General features: G+C 40.6%; 4 protein-coding genes across 7 annotated transcripts; all 4 read right to left on the reverse strand.

Moving 5' to 3' along the window:
* Positions 1-584: 584 nt before the first annotated feature.
* LOC116190455 (50S ribosomal protein L20-like) lies at positions 585-2,357 on the reverse strand. 2 transcript variants are annotated; one of them, XM_031520132.1, is made up of 3 exons: positions 2,105-2,357; positions 1,740-1,967; positions 585-863 (listed from the first exon to the last, which is right to left on the reverse strand). In XM_031520132.1, exons 2-3 carry the CDS (start codon positions 1,923-1,925, stop codon positions 672-674), a joined length of 378 nt encoding a protein of 125 aa, XP_031375992.1. In that variant the 5' UTR covers positions 1,926-1,967; positions 2,105-2,357; the 3' UTR covers positions 585-671. The 2 variants fall into 2 exon arrangements, with proteins under 2 accessions (XP_031375992.1, XP_031375993.1); XM_031520133.1 differs by lacking the exon at positions 2,105-2,357 and having other exon boundaries at positions 1,740-2,052.
* Positions 2,358-5,331: 2,974 nt separating this feature from the next.
* Positions 5,332-6,715, reverse strand: LOC116190458 (50S ribosomal protein L20-like). Its single transcript, XM_031520139.1, has 2 exons — positions 6,487-6,715; positions 5,332-5,610 (listed from the first exon to the last, which is right to left on the reverse strand). The coding sequence occupies exons 1-2, from the start codon at positions 6,670-6,672 to the stop codon at positions 5,419-5,421; spliced, it is 378 nt and encodes a 125-aa protein (XP_031375999.1). The 5' UTR covers positions 6,673-6,715; the 3' UTR covers positions 5,332-5,418.
* A 3,363-nt stretch (positions 6,716-10,078) lies between these two features.
* LOC116190457 (50S ribosomal protein L20-like) lies at positions 10,079-11,851 on the reverse strand. 2 transcript variants are annotated; one of them, XM_031520136.1, is made up of 3 exons: positions 11,599-11,851; positions 11,234-11,461; positions 10,079-10,357 (listed from the first exon to the last, which is right to left on the reverse strand). In XM_031520136.1, exons 2-3 carry the CDS (start codon positions 11,417-11,419, stop codon positions 10,166-10,168), a joined length of 378 nt encoding a protein of 125 aa, XP_031375996.1. In that variant the 5' UTR covers positions 11,420-11,461; positions 11,599-11,851; the 3' UTR covers positions 10,079-10,165. The 2 variants fall into 2 exon arrangements, with proteins under 2 accessions (XP_031375996.1, XP_031375997.1); XM_031520137.1 differs by lacking the exon at positions 11,599-11,851 and having other exon boundaries at positions 11,234-11,549.
* Positions 11,852-14,825: 2,974 nt separating this feature from the next.
* LOC116190456 (50S ribosomal protein L20-like) lies at positions 14,826-16,597 on the reverse strand. 2 transcript variants are annotated; one of them, XM_031520134.1, is made up of 3 exons: positions 16,346-16,597; positions 15,981-16,208; positions 14,826-15,104 (listed from the first exon to the last, which is right to left on the reverse strand). In XM_031520134.1, exons 2-3 carry the CDS (start codon positions 16,164-16,166, stop codon positions 14,913-14,915), a joined length of 378 nt encoding a protein of 125 aa, XP_031375994.1. In that variant the 5' UTR covers positions 16,167-16,208; positions 16,346-16,597; the 3' UTR covers positions 14,826-14,912. The 2 variants fall into 2 exon arrangements, with proteins under 2 accessions (XP_031375994.1, XP_031375995.1); XM_031520135.1 differs by lacking the exon at positions 16,346-16,597 and having other exon boundaries at positions 15,981-16,293.
* Between the last annotated feature and the right edge of the window lie 2,977 nt (positions 16,598-19,574).

Raw genomic sequence — 19,574 nt, forward strand, 5'->3', positions numbered from 1 at the left:
ACTAATGAATTTAGAATCCTCTATATATTTCTTCATGAGCCGACAATGGTGCTTCATCTTTCATTGTTAAACTAGTGTTCGGTGATGGGTTAATGATCTTTGTTGTGGTCATTCCGAGAACTGCGATGGTTTCTAAAATCACAGATAAGATGTATAGTATAGGTTGATGCCTTGGAGTGACATATAAGTAAACTTCTCTGTAATTTTGTTTGTTCCATAAGCTCTCAAATGGAACTTTATCTGGGATTACGAGACCTATGCTTATGGCAAATTCAAAGGATTCTAGGACTGACCCATGTTAATCCAACAAGAGTTCATCATGAACCCGTTCTGTTCATCAATATGATGTCTCCCTTGGCTAGCAAAACCAGCCAAGCCTTGTATTCAACATCAAAACAATGTCTTACTGAGCTTGTAATAGTCGGAAATCAAACCTCTTCCTCCATTGCCCTTCATCTATTCATATCTTCCTCATATCACAAGGGAATGAGAAGCTCCGAGAACATAGAATGCAGAATATTGAGAGAACATGCAAGCAAAAGATGATTGAGTTCTCAAAGTTCAGGCCGTAAATTCTTTCTAAACCAGTAGAAGCTTTGTAGGAACCACGAAACAATGGTTCAAACATCGAGCTCAAAAAGAGAAACAAGAGACACAAAGCGACCAACATACTAGACACTGACTGGAATGCTTACCTTCCTGGGAGGATGAACCACATTCTTGTTCCCAAGGAAGGCATTACGGGAGATGTCCACAAGGGCCTTGAAGCTAAGTGGCTCATGCATGGACAATTCTGACAGAACTTTCCAGTTCAGCTGGATGTTCTCCTTCATCAACCCGTGCATGAAGTTACCGTAATTGACCTGAAAATCAGTACAAATGGTCGTAAGACTATGAGATTATATGCAAAAGTTCATCCACTGCAAATGCCCGTGTTGTTTTGGAAAAAAATTAATATGTTGATGAGGTAAATAACCAATTTCAAGAAAACAATTGGTGCTCAAGCACAAGCCAACAATTATCTAATAAAAACCACCCAAATATCCAACAAATAGTTCATGTTAAAGTTCCGGTATAACATCTGTGCTTAACCATGACATATACACGCATATATAAGAAATGCTAAGATGATTTGCATGGCTAGTTTGAAATCTCAAAGGACTAAAGTTTCTTGAATCCTTAAAAACCGCTATTTCTTATCCTCCAATAGAACTTCGGCTTACACAGCAGACAGGGGATGAAAGTCATTAACTGAAAATGTTTTTTAACTCCCATTGAAGCAGAAGATACCGTTTTTACATCTTAGTTCTCATCTCAGCGTTCATGAAAGACCTTCTATAGCAGTTGATGTTACTCATGAAAAACCTATTTCTTTTGATATATGAGTCAAACATGGCATCAAGAGAATGTTCAGAAAGTAGAAAAGCCAAGTCGGAACGAGCACAATGAACTACTTTCCATGCCTTACAGGCAAAGAATACTCATCAACCACACCACAATACTCATCTCTACACTTGGGAGATTCATGGATGAAGCTTACTCATCCCGGCAAGGGTAAATAACATGATATCGTCAACGGTATTATCCAAAGTTCCATTTAGCTCATATTCAGAATAAGTGCTTCAAGCCGATAAACGAAACGAAATATATGAGACACAAGTAGGGCAAAAATCATTGAAAATTTAGAACAAGCAGTCTTTCGATATATATGTAAAAAAGAAAAGTCGGACGGTACGTACTGAGTGGAAGCGAGTGCCGGCGTTGATGCGCTGGATCCAGAGAGACTGCATATCACGCTTCTTGTTGCGGCGGTCTCTGTAGGAGTACTGCTGGGCCTTCTCGACCCTCTCCCTCGCGATTCTAATGCAGTTCTTCGCCCTGCCTCGGAAACCCTTGGCCAGGTTGAACACCTTTTTCTTGTTCATCTTCCTTTTCCTGCTTTCCTTCTCTTTTTCTGTGAACCAATCCTTTTACACCTCGCAGAAGAACAACATTTAACTTGCAATCAGGCAAGAAACTTCGTAAATCCATCTACCTTCTCCCCTAATTAGCCAAGAAATTAAGAATCTACAAACTAGAAAACCCTGAAAATTAAAATTCTCACTTTTTGCAGTTCAGCCGGGCAACAACGACCGAGCTGCTACGAAGGCGGAACAAGCAGGTCCCGTTTCCGTTCAGAGACCGTCCAGACTGAGAGAGGGGAGAGAGGGGGAGAGAGAGAGAGAGATGCGAGGGAAGTAGAGAAAGCCTCAATGGTGAGAGGAATTCAGCCCGGCCCAATAAAAAGTGTGTGGGCTGCCCAATAAGAGTAGAAAGCACTTTGCCCCTCGATTTTTGGGGCTAGGAAGCATTTACCCTCCGACCTTTATGAAAAATAGGCACTTTACCCCGTTCAGTCAATTTTCCAGCCAAATCGTGTCATGTGCGGTGCATATGATATTTTCAGGGATAAATTCGTCATTTTATCTCATAAAAATAATAATAATAAATTAGAAAAAAGAAGCTGTGGGAGGAATGGATAAAGGAGATCAGACTCGGGAGAAGGAAGATGTACGGGGACGTCTCAAGCTGCAACCCTTACAACTAAGAAGACTCTACCTACATCCCTCATTCCCGATTGAATGGCGGTTGCCTTATTCATTGATTATTTCCTCTCCTGGTTTCAAAATTTTGGATCTTGGTGACAGTGGAGGGGTTTGCTCCTACTCAGAGCTTGCCTTAGAGCATCGGCTAGAGAGGACATTGAACGGACCTCCTGTACATGACTAGGAGTTCGCCTCAGTTCCTGAGCTAGCCGCCCTCGCTGGAGATAGCCATGTAGCCGAATGCGGCCCCGCTTAGGTCGAAGTGGACCCGCCTCTTGGAGCAATATCCCCTCGGGCACTCGTCGGTGACAATGATGTTGACGGCTCGCGCGGGAGCAGATGCTCCTATCGAGGCACCTGACCTTGTAGCAGGCGCCGCAACCCTCCCCTGGAATTTATATGGCATATATGTCGGAATTTTGGGTTCATTTCTTCTTCCAGGTACCCGCCTGAAAATCGGGTCATTTTTAAGCGGGTATTGGCCCCAAGTGGGAGAAAGACGGGGGATCCCAATATCATTCTTTTGGCCCGCCTCAGCACATGCGAGTATGTGCTCGTCAACATTCAATTTCATTTTTTTTTTGCTTAGTGATTTGCCCACTGATATTAGCTTTAGATGAAACCAATATGAATGACCAATGTATCTTGTGGAATGCCAGCTGGAATGCAGCATCTAACAACCTTTAACTACGTTTTTTTCGTTTTTTTTTTCAATTTACGAGTTATAGTATGTATAAGTAATAACGTGATTTCACTGCTCCATAAAATACCTTAAAAATTATGATTCCTTTTATATCCTATATCAAACATAACACACATTAAATTGATATACTCTAAATTAGTTACAGCTTGTTACGTACATTGCTAAGTATAACCGAGACAACTTCTATAGTAACCGAGTATTTAAGCCAAGTTTCCACCTCCAAGAATAGTGACCACACTTATAGATGGCTGCAACATCATTCTCAAGGTCAAGGTCTTATTCTTCCGACTAGCACAATGGCAAGTGGTACGCATTCAATATGTGCCAAGAGTCTACACTCGCCATGCATGATTTTCATTGCTAACCCCATTGTCGCTCTATAGCGCATCTATTTAAGTTGTTGAAAGTGAACTAACTCGGGTCGTTATTTTATTAGCCTTCTCATTTCTGTGTATATTGGAGTTGACTCATTTCAGTGCATTTCTATGCACATTGGTCTTGAATGAAATGTTTAAACTCTATATGAAGGATGTCACTGTATCTTGTACTGGGAATGGTTAAAATTGAGTGGATAAATAAATTTGATTGCTGCTGCAAAAAAATTTAAGAAAAACTGAAATTTGATGTCCATGCAAAAAGTTAAGATCCAGAATAGATCGCTAACAAGAATATCCTCAAAAATGTCAGAACACGAAGTTTTGGCACCAAAAATTAAATAAAAACTGGGTTGTAAATTAACATCTATGGATAAAGAAAAGCTCTGAAACGTTGATCCATGTTCTCAGAAGCTCAAAGGTGATGAATAATCTTTAGCTCAGATTCCGTCATAAAAATCGTCTACTTATTATCTTCATCGTCATCTGCTCCAGCAGCTGAGTTGATGGCATTGAGTCACTCGATCAAACGAGCCTTCCTCTCCTCATATGTTAGCTTCTTCAAGTTGTATACGTTGAAGAAGATGGGTTAAATTGATTCAATACCCACCAGAATCGAGAGTCCCCTAACGTAATCCCGGCAGTTAGGGGCCTCAATCCCGACAACCCACCCCCTACAGGGGTCACCAACGCCATCTGTGGTCACCAGCGACCACAACTGAGGGAGTTAGTGGTTGATAGTGAGGCCCCCACCGCTGACCACCGCCCCTCCTCCATCCCCTTTGATTTTGCTCTTTTCTTGATTTCTTTTTATTTTCTAGAAAAACAATTTTATTGTTACATAAAATATTATGGGTCCTACTTGAGCTATCATCATAAGCCACGTGGTATCGGTAATACGCATAAGCATTTTCCATTCAAATTAACGGAAAAGTCGACTTCGTACTAGAATTTGTGTCAAATCAATAGTTTATGCATTTTTTAATTAAGGAAAAAATCGTACCAAATTGATAAAGTGTTGATTTATTTATTTATTTATTTTTGGTTATTAACACAGTACATTATACTTCACAAGCAAGCGGGTGACTAATGAATTTAGAATCCTCTATATATTTCTTCATGAGCCGACAATGGTGCTTCATCTTTCATTGTTAAACTAGTGTTCGGTGATGGGTTAATGATCTTTGTTGTGGTCATTCCGAGAACTGCGATGGTTTCTAAAATCACAGATAAGATGTATAGTATAGGTTGATGCCTTGGAGTGACATATAAGTAAACTTCTCTGTAATTTTGTTTGTTCCATAAGCTCTCAAATGGAACTTTATCTGGGATTACGAGACCTATGCTTATGGCAAATTCACAGGATTCTAGGACTGACCCATGTTAATCCAACAAGAGTTCATCATGAACCCGTTCTGTTCATCAATATGATGTCTCCCTTGGCTAGCAAAACCAGCCAAGCCTTGTATTCAACATCAAAACAATGTCTTACTGAGCTTGTAATAGTCGGAAATCAAACCTCTTCCTCCATTGCCCTTCATCTATTCATATCTTCCTCATATCACAAGGGAATGAGAAGCTCCGAGAACATAGAATGCAGAATATTGAGAGAACATGCAAGCAAAAGATGATTGAGTTCTCAAAGTTCAGGCCGTAAATTCTTTCTAAACCAGTAGAAGCTTTGTAGGAACCACGAAACAATGGTTCAAACATCGAGCTCAAAAAGAGAAACAAGAGACACAAAGCGACCAACATACTAGACACTGACTGGAATGCTTACCTTCCTGGGAGGATGAACCACATTCTTGTTCCCAAGGAAGGCATTACGGGAGATGTCCACAAGGGCCTTGAAGCTAAGTGGCTCATGCATGGACAATTCTGACAGAACTTTCCAGTTCAGCTGGATGTTCTCCTTCATCAACCCGTGCATGAAGTTACCGTAATTGACCTGAAAATCAGTACAAATGGTCGTAAGACTATGAGATTATATGCAAAAGTTCATCCACTGCAAATGCCCGTGTTGTTTTGGAAAAAAATTAATATGTTGATGAGGTAAATAACCAATTTCAAGAAAACAATTGGTGCTCAAGCACAAGCCAACAATTATCTAATAAAAACCACCCAAATATCCAACAAATAGTTCATGTTAAAGTTCCGGTATAACATCTGTGCTTAACCATGACATATACACGCATATATAAGAAATGCTAAGATGATTTGCATGGCTAGTTTGAAATCTCAAAGGACTAAAGTTTCTTGAATCCTTAAAAACCGCTATTTCTTATCCTCCAATAGAACTTCGGCTTACACAGCAGACAGGGGATGAAAGTCATTAACTGAAAATGTTTTTTAACTCCCATTGAAGCAGAAGATACCATTTTTACATCTTAGTTCTCATCTCAGCGTTCATGAAAGACCTTCTATAGCAGTTGATGTTACTCATGAAAAACCTATTTCTTTTGATATATGAGTCAAACATGGCATCAAGAGAATGTTCAGAAAGTAGAAAAGCCAAGTCGGAACGAGCACAATGAACTACTTTCCATGCCTTACAGGCAAAGAATACTCATCAACCACACCACAATACTCATCTCTACACTTGGGAGATTCATGGATGAAGCTTACTCATCCCGGCAAGGGTAAATAACATGATATCGTCAACGGTATTATCCAAAGTTCCATTTAGCTCATATTCAGAATAAGTGCTTCAAGCCGATAAACGAAACGAAATATATGAGACACAAGTAGGGCAAAAATCATTGAAAATTTAGAACAAGCAGTCTTTCGATATATATGTAAAAAAGAAAAGTCGGACGGTACGTACTGAGTGGAAGCGAGTGCCGGCGTTGATGCGCTGGATCCAGAGAGACTGCATATCACGCTTCTTGTTGCGGCGGTCTCTGTAGGAGTACTGCTGGGCCTTCTCGACCCTCTCCCTCGCGATTCTAATGCAGTTCTTCGCCCTGCCTCGGAAACCCTTGGCCAGGTTGAACACCTTTTTCTTCTTCATCTTCCTTTTCCTGCTTTCCTTCTCTTTTTCTGTGAACCAATCCTTTTACACCTCGCAGAAGAACAACATTTAACTTGCAATCAGGCAAGAAACTTCGTAAATCCATCTACCTTCTCCCCTAATTAGCCAAGAAATTAAGAATCTACAAACTAGAAAACCCTGAAAATTAAAATTCTCACTTTTTGCAGTTCAGCCGGGCAACAACGACCGAGCTGCTACGAAGGCGGAACAAGCAGGTCCCGTTTCCGTTCAGAGACCGTCCAGACTGAGAGAGGGGAGAGAGGGGGAGAGAGAGAGAGAGATGCGAGGGAAGTAGAGAAAGCCTCAATGGTGAGAGGAATTCAGCCCGGCCCAATAAAAAGTGTGTGGGCTGCCCAATAAGAGTAGAAAGCACTTTGCCCCTCGATTTTTGGGGCTAGGAAGCATTTACCCTCCGACCTTTATGAAAAATAGGCACTTTACCCCGTTCAGTCAATTTTCCAGCCAAATCGTGTCATGTGCGGTGCATATGATATTTTCAGGGATAAATTCGTCATTTTATCTCATAAAAATAATAATAATAAATTAGAAAAAAGAAGCTGTGGGAGGAATGGATAAAGGAGATCAGACTCGGGAGAAGGAAGATGTACGGGGACGTCTCAAGCTGCAACCCTTACAACTAAGAAGACTCTACCTACATCCCTCATTCCCGATTGAATGGCGGTTGCCTTATTCATTGATTATTTCCTCTCCTGGTTTCAAAATTTTGGATCTTGGTGACAGTGGAGGGGTTTGCTCCTACTCAGAGCTTGCCTTAGAGCATCGGCTAGAGAGGACATTGAACGGACCTCCTGTACATGACTAGGAGTTCGCCTCAGTTCCTGAGCTAGCCGCCCTCGCTGGAGATAGCCATGTAGCCGAATGCGGCCCCGCTTAGGTCGAAGTGGACCCGCCTCTTGGAGCAATATCCCCTCGGGCACTCGTCGGTGACAATGATGTTGACGGCTCGCGCGGGAGCAGATGCTCCTATCGAGGCACCTGACCTTGTAGCAGGCGCCGCAACCCTCCCCTGGAATTTATATGGCATATATGTCGGGATTTTGGGTTCATTTCTTCTTCCAGGTACCCGCCTGAAAATCGGGTCATTTTTAAGCGGGTATTGGCCCCAAGTGGGAGAAAGACGGGGGATCCCAATATCATTCTTTTGGCCCGCCTCAGCACATGCGAGTATGTGCTCGTCAACATTCAATTTCATTTTTTTTTTGCTTAGTGATTTGCTCACTGATATTAGCTTTAGATGAAACCAATATGAATGACCAATGTATCTTGTGGAATGCCAGCTGGAATGCAGCATCTAACAACCTTTAACTACGTTTTTTTTCGTTTTTTTTTCAATTTACGAGTTATAGTATAGATAAGTAATAACGTGATGTCACTGCTCCATAAAATACCTTAAAAATTATGATTCCTTTTATATCCTATATCAAACATAACACACATTAAATTGATATACTCTAAATTAGTTACAGCTTGTTACGTACATTGCTAAGTATAACCGAGACAACTTCTATAGTAACCGAGTATTTAAGCCAAGTTTCCACCTCCAAGAATAGTGACCACACTTATAGATGGCTGCAACATCATTCTCAAGGTCAAGGTCTTATTCTTCCGACTAGCACAATGGCAAGTGGTACGCATTCAATATGTGCCAAGAGTCTACACTCGCCATGCATGATTTTCATTGCTAACCCCATTGTCGCTCTATAGCGCATCTATTTAAGTTGTTGAAAGTGAACTAACTCGGGTCGTTATTTTATTAGCCTTCTCATTTCTGTGTATATTGGAGTTGACTCATTTCAGTGCATTTCTATGCACATTGGTCTTGAATGAAATGTTTAAACTCTATATGAAGGATGTCACTGTATCTTGTACTGGGAATGGTTAAAATTGAGTGGATAAATAAATTTGATTGCTGCTGCAAAAAAATTTAAGAAAAACTGAAATTTGATGTCCATGCAAAAAGTTAAGATCCAGAATAGATCGCTAACAAGAATATCCTCAAAAATGTCAGAACACGAAGTTTTGGCACCAAAAATTAAATAAAAACTGGGTTGTAAATTAACATCTATGGATAAAGAAAAGCTCTGAAACGTTGATCCATGTTCTCAGAAGCTCAAAGGTGATGAATAATCTTTAGCTCAGATTCCGTCATAAAAATCGTCTACTTATTATCTTCATCGTCATCTGCTCCAGCAGCTGAGTTGATGGCATTGAGTCACTCGATCAAACGAGCCTTCCTCTCCTCATATGTTAGCTTCTTCAAGTTGTATACGTTGAAGAAGATGGGTTAAATTGATTCAATACCCACCAGAATCGAGAGTCCCCTAACGTAATCCCGGCAGTTAGGGGCCTCAATCCCGACAACCCACCCCCTACAGGGGTCACCAACGCCATCTGTGGTCACCAGCGACCACAACTGAGGGAGTTAGTGGTTGATAGTGAGGCCCCCACCGCTGACCACCGCCCCTCCTCCATCCCCTTTGATTTTGCTCTTTTCTTGATTTCTTTTTATTTTCTAGAAAAACAATTTTATTGTTACATAAAATATTATGGGTCCTACTTGAGCTATCATCATAAGCCACGTGGTATCGGTAATACGCATAAGCATTTTCCATTCAAATTAACGGAAAAGTCGACTTCGTACTAGAATTTGTGTCAAATCAATAGTTTATGCATTTTTTAATTAAGGAAAAAATCGTACCAAATTGATAAAGTGTTGATTTATTTATTTATTTATTTTTGGTTATTAACACAGTACATTATACTTCACAAGCAAGCGGGTGACTAATGAATTTAGAATCCTCTATATATTTCTTCATGAGCCGACAATGGTGCTTCATCTTTCATTGTTAAACTAGTGTTCGGTGATGGGTTAATGATCTTTGTTGTGGTCATTCCGAGAACTGCGATGGTTTCTAAAATCACAGATAAGATGTATAGTATAGGTTGATGCCTTGGAGTGACATATAAGTAAACTTCTCTGTAATTTTGTTTGTTCCATAAGCTCTCAAATGGAACTTTATCTGGGATTACGAGACCTATGCTTATGGCAAATTCACAGGATTCTAGGACTGACCCATGTTAATCCAACAAGAGTTCATCATGAACCCGTTCTGTTCATCAATATGATGTCTCCCTTGGCTAGCAAAACCAGCCAAGCCTTGTATTCAACATCAAAACAATGTCTTACTGAGCTTGTAATAGTCGGAAATCAAACCTCTTCCTCCATTGCCCTTCATCTATTCATATCTTCCTCATATCACAAGGGAATGAGAAGCTCCGAGAACATAGAATGCAGAATATTGAGAGAACATGCAAGCAAAAGATGATTGAGTTCTCAAAGTTCAGGCCGTAAATTCTTTCTAAACCAGTAGAAGCTTTGTAGGAACCACGAAACAATGGTTCAAACATCGAGCTCAAAAAGAGAAACAAGAGACACAAAGCGACCAACATACTAGACACTGACTGGAATGCTTACCTTCCTGGGAGGATGAACCACATTCTTGTTCCCAAGGAAGGATTTACGGGAGATGTCCACAAGGGCCTTGAAGCTAAGTGGCTCATGCATGGACAATTCTGACAGAACTTTCCAGTTCAGCTGGATGTTCTCCTTCATCAACCCGTGCATGAAGTTACCGTAATTGACCTGAAAATCAGTACAAATGGTCGTAAGACTATGAGATTATATGCAAAAGTTCATCCACTGCAAATGCCCGTGTTGTTTTGGAAAAAAATTAATATGTTGATGAGGTAAATAACCAATTTCAAGAAAACAATTGGTGCTCAAGCACAAGCCAACAATTATCTAATAAAAACCACCCAAATATCCAACAAATAGTTCATGTTAAAGTTCCGGTATAACATCTGTGCTTAACCATGACATATACACGCATATATAAGAAATGCTAAGATGATTTGCATGGCTAGTTTGAAATCTCAAAGGACTAAAGTTTCTTGAATCCTTAAAAACCGCTATTTCTTATCCTCCAATAGAACTTCGGCTTACACAGCAGACAGGGGATGAAAGTCATTAACTGAAAATGTTTTTTAACTCCCATTGAAGCAGAAGATACCGTTTTTACATCTTAGTTCTCATCTCAGCGTTCATGAAAGACCTTCTATAGCAGTTGATGTTACTCATGAAAAACCTATTTCTTTTGATATATGAGTCAAACATGGCATCAAGAGAATGTTCAGAAAGTAGAAAAGCCAAGTCGGAACGAGCACAATGAACTACTTTCCATGCCTTACAGGCAAAGAATACTCATCAACCACACCACAATACTCATCTCTACACTTGGGAGATTCATGGATGAAGCTTACTCATCCCGGCAAGGGTAAATAACATGATATCGTCAACGGTATTATCCAAAGTTCCATTTAGCTCATATTCAGAATAAGTGCTTCAAGCCGATAAACGAAACGAAATATATGAGACACAAGTAGGGCAAAAATCATTGAAAATTTAGAACAAGCAGTCTTTCGATATATATGTAAAAAAGAAAAGTCGGACGGTACGTACTGAGTGGAAGCGAGTGCCGGCGTTGATGCGCTGGATCCAGAGAGACTGCATATCACGCTTCTTGTTGCGGCGGTCTCTGTAGGAGTACTGCTGGGCCTTCTCGACCCTCTCCCTCGCGATTCTAATGCAGTTCTTCGCCCTGCCTCGGAAACCCTTGGCCAGGTTGAACACCTTTTTCTTGTTCATCTTCCTTTTCCTGCTTTCCTTCTCTTTTTCTGTGAACCAATCCTTTTACACCTCGCAGAAGAACAACATTTAACTTGCAATCAGGCAAGAAACTTCGTAAATCCATCTACCTTCTCCCCTAATTAGCCAAGAAATTAAGAATCTACAAACTAGAAAACCCTGAAAATTAAAATTCTCACTTTTTGCAGTTCAGCCGGGCAACAACGACCGAGCTGCTACGAAGGCGGAACAAGCAGGTCCCGTTTCCGTTCAGAGACCGTCCAGACTGAGAGAGGGGAGAGAGGGGGAGAGAGAGAGAGAGATGCGAGGGAAGTAGAGAAAGCCTCAATGGTGAGAGGAATTCAGCCCGGCCCAATAAAAAGTGTGTGGGCTGCCCAATAAGAGTAGAAAGCACTTTGCCCCTCGATTTTTGGGGCTAGGAAGCATTTACCCTCCGACCTTTATGAAAAATAGGCACTTTACCCCGTTCAGTCAATTTTCCAGCCAAATCGTGTCATGTGCGGTGCATATGATATTTTCAGGGATAAATTCGTCATTTTATCTCATAAAAATAATAATAATAAATTAGAAAAAAGAAGCTGTGGGAGGAATGGATAAAGGAGATCAGACTCGGGAGAAGGAAGATGTACGGGGACGTCTCAAGCTGCAACCCTTACAACTAAGAAGACTCTACCTACATCCCTCATTCCCGATTGAATGGCGGTTGCCTTATTCATTGATTATTTCCTCTCCTGGTTTCAAAATTTTGGATCTTGGTGACAGTGGAGGGGTTTGCTCCTACTCAGAGCTTGCCTTAGAGCATCGGCTAGAGAGGACATTGAACGGACCTCCTGTACATGACTAGGAGTTCGCCTCAGTTCCTGAGCTAGCCGCCCTCGCTGGAGATAGCCATGTAGCCGAATGCGGCCCCGCTTAGGTCGAAGTGGACCCGCCTCTTGGAGCAATATCCCCTCGGGCACTCGTCGGTGACAATGATGTTGACGGCTCGCGCGGGAGCAGATGCTCCTATCGAGGCACCTGACCTTGTAGCAGGCGCCGCAACCCTCCCCTGGAATTTATATGGCATATATGTCGGGATTTTGGGTTCATTTCTTCTTCCAGGTACCCGCCTGAAAATCGGGTCATTTTTAAGCGGGTATTGGCCCCAAGTGGGAGAAAGACGGGGGATCCCAATATCATTCTTTTGGCCCGCCTCAGCACATGCGAGTATGTGCTCGTCAACATTCAATTTCATTTTTTTTTTTGCTTAGTGATTTGCTCACTGATATTAGCTTTAGATGAAACCAATATGAATGACCAATGTATCTTGTGGAATGCCAGCTGGAATGCAGCATCTAACAACCTTTAACTACGTTTTTTTCGTTTTTTTTTCAATTTACGAGTTATAGTATGTATAAGTAATAACGTGATGTCACTGCTCCATAAAATACCTTAAAAATTATGATTCCTTTTATATCCTATATCAAACATAACACACATTAAATTGATATACTCTAAATTAGTTACAGCTTGTTACGTACATTGCTAAGTATAACCGAGACAACTTCTATAGTAACCGAGTATTTAAGCCAAGTTTCCACCTCCAAGAATAGTGACCACACTTATAGATGGCTGCAACATCATTCTCAAGGTCAAGGTCTTATTCTTCCGACTAGCACAATGGCAAGTGGTACGCATTCAATATGTGCCAAGAGTCTACACTCGCCATGCATGATTTTCATTGCTAACCCCATTGTCGCTCTATAGCGCATCTATTTAAGTTGTTGAAAGTGAACTAACTCGGGTCGTTATTTTATTAGCCTTCTCATTTCTGTGTATATTGGAGTTGACTCATTTCAGTGCATTTCTATGCACATTGGTCTTGAATGAAATGTTTAAACTCTATATGAAGGATGTCACTGTATCTTCTACTGGGAATGGTTAAAATTGAGTGGATAAATAAATTTGATTGCTGCTGCAAAAAAATTTAAGAAAAACTGAAATTTGATGTCCATGCAAAAAGTTAAGATCCAGAATAGATCGCTAACAAGAATATCCTCAAAAATGTCAGAACACGAAGTTTTGGCACCAAAAATTAAATAAAAACTGGGTTGTAAATTAACATCTATGGATAAAGAAAAGCTCTGAAACGTTGATCCATGTTCTCAGAAGCTCAAAGGTGATGAATAATCTTTAGCTCAGATTCCGTCATAAAAATCGTCTACTTATTATCTTCATCGTCATCTGCTCCAGCAGCTGAGTTGATGGCATTGAGTCACTCGATCAAACGAGCCTTCCTCTCCTCATATGTTAGCTTCTTCAAGTTGTATACGTTGAAGAAGATGGGTTAAATTGATTCAATACCCACCAGAATCGAGAGTCCCCTAACGTAATCCCGGCAGTTAGGGGCCTCAATCCCGACAACCCACCCCCTACAGGGGTCACCAACGCCATCTGTGGTCACCAGCGACCACAACTGAGGGAGTTAGTGGTTGATAGTGAGGCCCCCACCGCTGACCACCGCCCCTCCTCCATCCCCTTTGATTTTGCTCTTTTCTTGATTTCTTTTTATTTTCTAGAAAAACAATTTTATTGTTACATAAAATATTATGGGTCCTACTTGAGCTATCATCATAAGCCACGTGGTATCGGTAATACGCATAAGCATTTTCCATTCAAATTAACGGAAAAGTCGACTTCGTACTAGAATTTGTGTCAAATCAATAGTTTATGCATTTTTTAATTAAGGAAAAAATCGTACCAAATTGATAAAGTGTTGATTTATTTATTTATTTATTTTTGGTTATTAACACAGTACATTATACTTCACAAGCAAGCGGGTGACTAATGAATTTAGAATCCTCTATATATTTCTTCATGAGCCGACAATGGTGCTTCATCTTTCATTGTTAAACTAGTGTTCGGTGATGGGTTAATGATCTTTGTTGTGGTCATTCCGAGAACTGCGATGGTTTCTAAAATCACAGATAAGATGTATAGTATAGGTTGATGCCTTGGAGTGACATATAAGTAAACTTCTCTGTAATTTTGTTTGTTCCATAAGCTCTCAAATGGAACTTTATCTGGGATTACGAGACCTATGCTTATGGCAAATTCAAAGGATTCTAGGACTGACCCATGTTAATCCAACAAGAGTTCATCATGAACCCGTTCTGTTCATCAATATGATGTCTCCCTTGGCTAGCAAAACCAGCCAAGCCTTGTATTCAACATCAAAACAATGTCTTACTGAGCTTGTAATAGTCGGAAATCAAACCTCTTCCTCCATTGCCCTTCATCTATTCATATCTTCCTCATATCACAAGGGAATGAGAAGCTCCGAGAACATAGAATGCAGAATATTGAGAGAACATGCAAGCAAAAGATGATTGAGTTCTCAAAGTTCAGGCCGTAAATTCTTTCTAAACCAGTAGAAGCTTTGTAGGAACCACGAAACAATGGTTCAAACATCGAGCTCAAAAAGAGAAACAAGAGACACAAAGCGACCAACATACTAGACACTGACTGGAATGCTTACCTTCCTGGGAGGATGAACCACATTCTTGTTCCCAAGGAAGGCATTACGGGAGATGTCCACAAGGGCCTTGAAGCTAAGTGGCTCATGCATGGACAATTCTGACAGAACTTTCCAGTTCAGCTGGATGTTCTCCTTCATCAACCCGTGCATGAAGTTACCGTAATTGACCTGAAAATCAGTACAAATGGTCGTAAGACTATGAGATTATATGCAAAAGTTCATCCACTGCAAATGCCCGTGTTGTTTTGGAAAAAAATTAATATGTTGATGAGGTAAATAACCAATTTCAAGAAAACAATTGGTGCTCAAGCACAAGCCAACAATTATCTAATAAAAACCACCCAAATATCCAACAAATAGTTCATGTTAAAGTTCCGGTATAACATCTGTGCTTAACCATGACATATACACGCATATATAAGAAATGCTAAGATGATTTGCATGGCTAGTTTGAAATCTCAAAGGACTAAAGTTTCTTGAATCCTTAAAAACCGCTATTTCTTATCCTCCAATAGAACTTCGGCTTACACAGCAGACAGGGGATGAAAGTCATTAACTGAAAATGTTTTTTAACTCCCATTGAAGCAGAAGATACCGTTTTTACATCTTAGTTCTCATCTCAGCGTTCATGAAAGACCTTCTATAGCAGTTGATGTTACTCATGAAAAACCTATTTCTTTTGATATATGAGTCAAACATGGCATCAAGAGAATGTTCAGAAAGTAGAAAAGCCAAGTCGGAACGAGCACAATGAACTACTTTCCATGCCTTACAGGCAAAGAATACTCATCAACCACACCACAATACTCATCTCTACACTTGGGAGATTCATGGATGAAGCTTACTCATCCCGGCAAGGGTAAATAACATGATATCGTCAACGGTATTATCCAAAGTTCCATTTAGCTCATATTCAGAATAAGTGCTTCAAGCCGATAAACGAAACGAAATATATGAGACACAAGTAGGGCAAAAATCATTGAAAATTTAGAACAAGCAGTCTTTCGATATATATGTAAAAAAGAAAAGTCGGACGGTACGTACTGAGTGGAAGCGAGTGCCGGCGTTGATGCGCTGGATCCAGAGAGACTGCATATCACGCTTCTTGTTGCGGCGGTCTCTGTAGGAGTACTGCTGGGCCTTCTCGACCCTCTCCCTCGCGATTCTAATGCAGTTCTTCGCCCTGCCTCGGAAACCCTTGGCCAGGTTGAACACCTTTTTCTTGTTCATCTTCCTTTTCCTGCTTTCCTTCTCTTTTTCTGTGAACCAATCCTTTTACACCTCGCAGAAGAACAACATTTAACTTGCAATCAGGCAAGAAACTTCGTAAATCCATCTACCTTCTCCCCTAATTAGCCAAGAAATTAAGAATCTACAAACTAGAAAACCCTGAAAATTAAAATTCTCACTTTTTGCAGTTCAGCCGGGCAACAACGACCGAGCTGCTACGAAGGCGGAACAAGCAGGTCCCGTTTCCGTTCAGAGACCGTCTAGACTGAGAGAGGGGAGAGAGGGGGAGAGAGAGAGAGAGATGCGAGGGAAGTAGAGAAAGCCTCAATGGTGAGAGGAATTCAGCCCGGCCCAATAAAAAGTGTGTGGGCTGCCCAATAAGAGTAGAAAGCACTTTGCCCCTCGATTTTTGGGGCTAGGAAGCATTTACCCTCCGACCTTTATGAAAAATAGGCACTTTACCCCGTTCAGTCAATTTTCCAGCCAAATCGTGTCATGTGCGGTGCATATGATATTTTCAGGGATAAATTCGTCATTTTATCTCATAAAAATAATAATAATAAATTAGAAAAAAGAAGCTGTGGGAGGAATGGATAAAGGAGATCAGACTCGGGAGAAGGAAGATGTACGGGGACGTCTCAAGCTGCAACCCTTACAACTAAGAAGACTCTACCTACATCCCTCATTCCCGATTGAATGGCGGTTGCCTTATTCATTGATTATTTCCTCTCCTGGTTTCAAAATTTTGGATCTTGGTGACAGTGGAGGGGTTTGCTCCTACTCAGAGCTTGCCTTAGAGCATCGGCTAGAGAGGACATTGAACGGACCTCCTGTACATGACTAGGAGTTCGCCTCAGTTCCTGAGCTAGCCGCCCTCGCTGGAGATAGCCATGTAGCCGAATGCGGCCCCGCTTAGGTCGAAGTGGACCCGCCTCTTGGAGCAATATCCCCTCGGGCACTCGTCGGTGACAATGATGTTGACGGCTCGCGCGGGAGCAGATGCTCCTATCGAGGCACCTGACCTTGTAGCAGGCGCCGCAACCCTCCCCTGGAATTTATATGGCATATATGTCGGGATTTTGGGTTCATTTCTTCTTCCAGGTACCCGCCTGAAAATCGGGTCATTTTTAAGCGGGTATTGGCCCCAAGTGGGAGAAAGACGGGGGATCCCAATATCATTCTTTTGGCCCGCCTCAGCACATGCGAGTATGTGCTCGTCAACATTCAATTTCATTTTTTTTTTTGCTTAGTGATTTGCTCACTGATATTAGCTTTAGATGAAACCAATATGAATGACCAATGTATCTTGTGGAATGCCAGCTGGAATGCAGCATCTAACAACCTTTAACTACGTTTTTTTTCGTTTTTTTTTTCAATTTACGAGTTATAGTATGTATAAGTAATAACGTGATGTCACTGCTCCATAAAATACCTTAAAAATTATGATTCCTTTTATATCCTATATCAAACATAACACACATTAAATTGATATACTCTAAATTAGTTACAGCTTGTTACGTACATTGCTAAGTATAACCGAGACAACTTCTATAGTAACCGAGTATTTAAGCCAAGTTTCCACCTCCAAGAATAGTGACCACACTTATAGATGGCTGCAACATCATTCTCAAGGTCAAGGTCTTATTCTTCCGACTAGCACAATGGCAAGTGGTACGCATTCAATATGTGCCAAGAGTCTACACTCGCCATGCATGATTTTCATTGCTAACCCCATTGTCGCTCTATAGCGCATCTATTTAAGTTGTTGAAAGTGAACTAACTCGGGTCGTTATTTTATTAGCCTTCTCATTTCTGTGTATATTGGAGTTGACTCATTTCAGTGCATTTCTATGCACATTGGTCTTGAATGAAATGTTTAAACTCTATATGAAGGATGTCACTGTATCTTCTACTGGGAATGGTTAAAATTGAGTGGATAAATAAATTTGATTGCTGCTGCAAAAAAATTTAAGAAAAACTGAAATTTGATGTCCATGCAAAAAGTTAAGATCCAGAATAGATCGCTAACAAGAATATCCTCAAAAATGTCAGAACACGAAGTTTTGGCACCAAAAATTAAATAAAAACTGGGTTGTAAATTAACATCTATGGATAAAGAAAAGCTCTGAAACGTTGATCCATGTTCTCAGAAGCTCAAAGGTGATGAATAATCTTTAGCTCAGATTCCGTCATAAAAATCGTCTACTTATTATCTTCATCGTCATCTGCTCCAGCAGCTGAGTTGATGGCATTGAGTCACTCGATCAAACGAGCCTTCCTCTCCTCATATGTTAGCTTCTTCAAGTTGTATACGTTGAAGAAGATGGGTTAAATTGATTCAATACCCACCAGAATCGAGAGTCCCCTAACGTAATCCCGGCAGTTAGGGGCCTCAATCCCGACAACCCACCCCCTACAGGGGTCACCAACGCCATCTGTGGTCACCAGCGACCACAACTGAGGGAGTTAGTGGTTGATAGTGAGGCCCCCACCGCTGACCACCGCCCCTCCTCCATCCCCTTTGATTTTGCTCTTTTCTTGATTTCTTTTTATTTTCTAGAAAAACAATTTTATTGTTACATAAAATATTATGGGTCCTACTTGAGCTATCATCATAAGCCACGTGGTATCGGTAATACGCATAAGCATTTTCCATTCAAATTAACGGAAAAGTCGACTTCGTACTAGAATTTGTGTCAAATCAATAGTTTATGCATTTTTTAATTAAGGAAAAAATCGTACCAAATTGATAAAGTGTTGATTTATTTATTTATTTATTTTTGGTTATTAACACAGTACATTATACTTCACAAGCAAGCGGGTGACTAATGAATTTAGAATCCTCTATATATTTCTTCATGAGCCGACAATGGTGCTTCATCTTTCATTGTTAAACTAGTGTTCGGTGATGGGTTAATGATCTTTGTTGTGGTCATTCCGAGAACTGCGATGGTTTCTAAAATCACAGATAAGATGTATAGTATAGGTTGATGCCTTGGAGTGACATATAAGTAAACTTCTCTGTAATTTTGTTTGTTCCATAAGCTCTCAAATGGAACTTTATCTGGGATTACGAGACCTATGCTTATGGCAAATTCACAGGATTCTAGGACTGACCCATGTTAATCCAACAAGAGTTCATCATGAACCCGTTCTGTTCATCAATATGATGTCTCCCTTGGCTAGCAAAACCAGCCAAGCCTTGTATTCAACATCAAAACAATGTCTTACTGAGCTTGTAATAGTCGGAAATCAAACCTCTTCCTCCATTGCCCTTCATCTATTCATATCTTCCTCATATCACAAGGGAATGAGAAGCTCCGAGAACATAGAATGCAGAATATTGAGAGAACATGCAAGCAAAAGATGATTGAGTTCTCAAAGTTCAGGCCGTAAATTCTTTCTAAA

Source organism: Punica granatum, unplaced genomic scaffold (assembly GCF_007655135.1).
Source record: "Punica granatum isolate Tunisia-2019 unplaced genomic scaffold, ASM765513v2 Contig00443, whole genome shotgun sequence".
In the NCBI taxonomy this organism is placed as follows: Eukaryota; Viridiplantae; Streptophyta; class Magnoliopsida; order Myrtales; family Lythraceae; genus Punica; species Punica granatum.

Excerpts from the sequence above, each read along its gene's own strand:
- LOC116190456 (XM_031520134.1), bottom strand. The coding sequence starts at position 16,166 with ATGAACAAGAAAAAGGTGTTCAACCTGGCCAAGGGTTTCCGAGGCAGG. Across the intron at positions 15,105-15,980 it reads CCGGCACTCGCTTCCACTCA|GTCAATTACGGTAACTTCAT; the intron begins GTACGTACCGTC and ends ACTGATTTTCAG.
- LOC116190455 (XM_031520132.1), bottom strand. The coding sequence starts at position 1,925 with ATGAACAAGAAAAAGGTGTTCAACCTGGCCAAGGGTTTCCGAGGCAGG. Across the intron at positions 864-1,739 it reads CCGGCACTCGCTTCCACTCA|GTCAATTACGGTAACTTCAT; the intron begins GTACGTACCGTC and ends ACTGATTTTCAG.
- LOC116190457 (XM_031520136.1), bottom strand. The coding sequence starts at position 11,419 with ATGAACAAGAAAAAGGTGTTCAACCTGGCCAAGGGTTTCCGAGGCAGG. Across the intron at positions 10,358-11,233 it reads CCGGCACTCGCTTCCACTCA|GTCAATTACGGTAACTTCAT; the intron begins GTACGTACCGTC and ends ACTGATTTTCAG.
- LOC116190458 (XM_031520139.1), bottom strand. The coding sequence starts at position 6,672 with ATGAAGAAGAAAAAGGTGTTCAACCTGGCCAAGGGTTTCCGAGGCAGG. Across the intron at positions 5,611-6,486 it reads CCGGCACTCGCTTCCACTCA|GTCAATTACGGTAACTTCAT; the intron begins GTACGTACCGTC and ends ACTGATTTTCAG.